This window comes from Physeter macrocephalus, chromosome 21, assembly GCF_002837175.3.
Source record: "Physeter macrocephalus isolate SW-GA chromosome 21, ASM283717v5, whole genome shotgun sequence".
In the NCBI taxonomy this organism is placed as follows: Eukaryota; Metazoa; Chordata; class Mammalia; order Artiodactyla; family Physeteridae; genus Physeter; species Physeter macrocephalus.
Genome location: NC_041234.1, coordinates 38,783,129 through 38,787,205, shown reverse-complemented (window position 1 = coordinate 38,787,205; position 4,077 = coordinate 38,783,129). Strand labels below are relative to the sequence as shown.

The 4,077-nt window shown below is 48.6% G+C and overlaps 2 protein-coding genes across 2 annotated transcripts in view; one reads left to right on the top strand and one right to left on the bottom strand.

The window, feature by feature from the left end:
- Window positions 1-3,307, bottom strand: part of LOC112062649 (protein Abitram-like) — a 5,598-nt gene extending 2,291 nt beyond the window's left edge. Inside the window, 4 exon segments of the mRNA XM_028482882.1 lie at window positions 302-431; window positions 897-966; window positions 2,402-2,582; window positions 3,011-3,307. Coding sequence (XP_028338683.1) covers window positions 302-431; window positions 897-966; window positions 2,402-2,582; window positions 3,011-3,307 — 678 coding nt within the window.
- Window positions 1-4,077, top strand: part of LOC129391728 (protein Abitram-like) — a 169,404-nt gene that overhangs the window by 88,664 nt on the left and 76,663 nt on the right. The window lies entirely within an intron of this gene.

Sequence of the window (4,077 nt, the reverse complement as noted above, 5' to 3'; positions counted from 1 at the left end):
TAGAAAGGACAAAATATCTTGTTATATTGGTATTAGAGTTGTTCTTTCAAAGGCCCAGCTTCCCCATCCTTCATCCTGGAGATGATAGGGATGGTGGCCCAGAAGCTAATATGACAGATAATATACCTTCTGAAATACCTCATTTATTGGCCTGAGAATTTCTTTAGAGTTTAAGTAGTCTTAAAATCATCTCTAACTGCCAGGGAAGTATGCTGAGCATACATTACTAGAGTCTAAGGCTGGATGGCTCTATCATTATTATGATAATAAAGGATTTAAGTAGAGACATACAGGAATAGACCCGCTTAAATTTCCCAGAGACTTTGTTCTGAAGTCTGCTACAGTTGGTACTGATTTGACAGGAAATGCTTTTAATTGCTTTTCCACTTTGAAGAACTACATGGGATCCTGCCAGTGTGATGACACATATTCTACGAGGAGCAAAAATTGATCCTGTATTATTGCTTGGTATGATTCTTCCTCCTACTGAATTTCCTTCCCCAAAAGGGAAGAGTACCAGAGGTGTTTAGACAGCACTGAGGAGGAAGACAGAAAAGTAAGGCATGCCGGTAGGTACAGGATACCATCTGCGTTTGTAGCCTAGCCCTCTCCATGGGCTTGGGCAATTCAGTGGTTAGGCACAGGCTGGTTATTTGAGGTAGCAGCCGACTGAGGGTGTGGACCTCCATTTGGATGTTTGGGTAATCAAGTTTATTTGTTTAGCGTAGGCACTGAAAGACTCATTCTTGTCAACCAAACTCCTACTATAAATAATACCATCTCAGTACAGTGGAAGATCATCGTTTAATGAATATTTATTCAATACAAGACCGTACCAGGCTACAATGCCAGAAAAAAGGTTTTTTTTGATAATTTAAAATTCCCAATTTGCTTACCGGTTAAAGTGTTGTAGTATACAGTGGTCCTCACAGGGTTTTCCTTGACATGTAGAAGAAATGAATGAGTCTGATGGCTGTTCAGTCAATATTTACTACCACTGTCTAGTACCTTCTTTGGTTCATAGAGGTAGTTAATTATGAAGGCTGGACACATACATCACTGGTATCACTTCATTACTCAAAAAGATATACATAAAGGCTTACCATCAAGCATTTAAAGATATCTGGTCCAGATGGAATCATTCATTCAATGTTAAAATGATGATTAACTCTTTGCTCCACCTTTTTTTATCCTCACTTTAAAATGAGTACAATCATTATTTCTATTAGAAAAAAAAGTGATTAGTAATGTATTCTTTTTGTTGTTGTTGTTCTGTTTTACAATTTATTTATTTATTTATTTTTGGCTGTGTTGGGTCTTCGTTTCTGTGTGAGGGCTTTCTCTAGTTGTGGCAAGCGGGGTCCACTCTTCATTGTGGTACGCGGGCCTCTCACTATCGCGGCCTCTCTGGTTGTGGAGCACAGGCTCCAGACTCGCAAGCTCAGTAGTTGTGGCTCACGGGCCTAGTTGCTCTGCGGCATGTGGGATATTCCCAGACCAGGGCTCGAACCCGTGTCCCCTGCATTAGCTGGCAGATTCTCAACCACTGCGCCACAAGGGAAGCCCAGTAATGTATTCTTTATTTAATTTAGTAGCATGTTTTGTTGGTCTATTGTAGAGAGACGAACTCATACTGGTTCGCCCAGGACTGTCCTGATCATAGCGCTGAAAGTAATGGATTCTGGAAAACACCTCAATCCAGGGTAAACCGGACGGTTGGTTACACTAAGTCTGGCTAATAAAACGTATGCTATTGTAAAATATTTCAATATTGTAAAACATGAGTACACCTATTATCCCTAAATGAATGGGAGGAAGTTGGGTTAGAGGAGGGTCCCCAACGATGCTCTCATCACTGATATTTGCTGGGTACACAAAGCTGTACAACAGGATACCTACTTCTAAGTGGCAAATGTGTAATACCAGCGACTTCCTTTAAGTAAAACTGTTAGATGCTGCTTTCTAAATGCCTCTACTCTAACCCACCCTCTTCTCTCCATCCCTATGCCTCTACCTTAGTTTAGACCGCTACCATTTAAATCAGTTTATGTATCGCATCTTCTTGGAGGACGGAGCCCCTCAAATCCCTTTAGGCACTCATGGAGATTGCAATCCAGCTCCTGCCTCCCTCGGGGATCTCACCTTAGTCTACCATCTTCCCGCAAGCAACCCACCCTCGTGAACTCGCACTGCGCTCGCCCTACCCAGCATGCACCCTGCTGTTTTCCAAGTCTTTGCAAATGCCATTCTCTTGGCCTACAGGGGAACAGAGAGATCAAGTTCCTTCTGATGTGGGGAGGAAGCGCTGGGGAGGGCGCTTGTGGCTTATGATCTGTCATCATAGTTCCTATACTGTCAGGCAAATTGGTCCCAGAGGAGACTGACATCATTCTCCACTTACCCGCTTTGTACCAGCAAGTGAAGTAATGATCCACAAGTGATGGCACCGCGGGCTCCGCAGCCAAGGCGGGCTCAGGGGTCTCGGGCTCGGTAGCCTTGGCGACCTCAGGTGCTGCAAACCCCGCCCCCTGGGGACCAGTACTCTTTCCCCCGCTTGCCACGGGGGAAGGTGTCTTTCCGGCCTGTAGTCCGGGACACGCGGTGTGCGCACGCGCGCTGCTCCCCAGGCTCCGCAGGCTCCCCCCACCGGTGCCACTTACTGAGCATTGGGGTCTGACGTCAAAGCAGGGCTCAAACACAATAGGCAAGTCAGTAGGATGTAGGGACAGCGGGCAGCAGCCAGCACCGCTCCTCACAAATCTTTGCGGGGCTACGAAGCAGGCAGGCTACGGCCCCTCGGCCTCGCGGCGTCACTCCTGCGCCGGTCGGCGCGTGTCGGGATAGCTTCGCTTGCGAGTACGTGATTCGCCGGTCGCCCCTCCACCCGGCTTCAGCCACTACAGGAAGGGGTCGAGCGGCCCGGCGGCTTGGAGACCCAGTGCGCGTCGCGAGAGCTCAGACAGAAGCAGCTGAGAGGGAGAGGCCCGTGCGCAGTCCTGGGCAGACTCACCGCTGTTTGGGGGTCCTCAGAGCGCGGCGTAGGTGACCGTTCGAGCGACGTAGCTGGGGTGGGGGCACGGAAACGGGCCCTGTCCGCCAGAGGGTGTCCTGATGAAGGGAACCCTCTAGCGCCCAACCGGTGCCTGCTGCAGGGCCGGGAGTGAAGTGCGACTTGACCACCTCTGCCCTCCTTGAGTCGTTTTTCTGCACAATTGCCGCCTGCTGCACCCGCGGCCATCAGTGGGCTCAGCGCGGCGCGGCAGGAGGGGGAATGACATGCTGCTCCCCCAGCTGCACACTTACCCATTCTCCGGATTCCCTGCAGTTGTGGACAATACCGCCGAACCAAGTAATGCACCAAGTAAAGCGCAACAATGTATGATGGAAGGTGACAGTAGTAGAGAGAAGTTCATGTACTGTGCTGCGAGTCCCTTCTCGCATCTGCAGCTTTTCCTTGGAGATGTTGTCCCTGTGCATTTCCATGTAACGTGGTATCTTATGTGGCCCTCTCCCCCGTTAAGCTTTGACCTCTGAGGAGGCAGTGACTGTCAGTCATCTCTTGTCTAGACTAGCACTTAGCAAGTGCTCAGTCGGTATTTGATGTAGGCCACAAACCGGATCGTAGGAGTACATAGTTTGTGAAGGATTCAAAACATACACTGACAGGCAGGGCAGTAACCAGTGAATAGTTTACTGTGAAAGTGTGGTCAAAAGGGAAGCCGACCCACAGTTTCAGCTTGGAGGACAGAGACAGTAGGAATGCCATGTCCCCAGAGGGGAAAGTAGTTTGGTGGAGAATAGCAGGTACTTCATTTAACAGGTTGCAGAAAGGGTTCTGATAAGCCAAGGTCCTGGGGGAGTTTGGAGGGTTCTCCTTTGCTGGTCTTGAACAAGAGTAGCACACTTCTGAGAAGGTAAGGGAATAAGGATGATAGGTGTATAACTGTAGAGAAGTTCATTTTGAGGCTGGAAGGGTTGGGGGATCTGTTTGGTACTTGTGGTCATGGGCGTGATAATTAGCCAAGAGTTGGATGGATGAAGGAGCAAGGGAAGAAAATAGAGGAGTTGCAGAAGTTC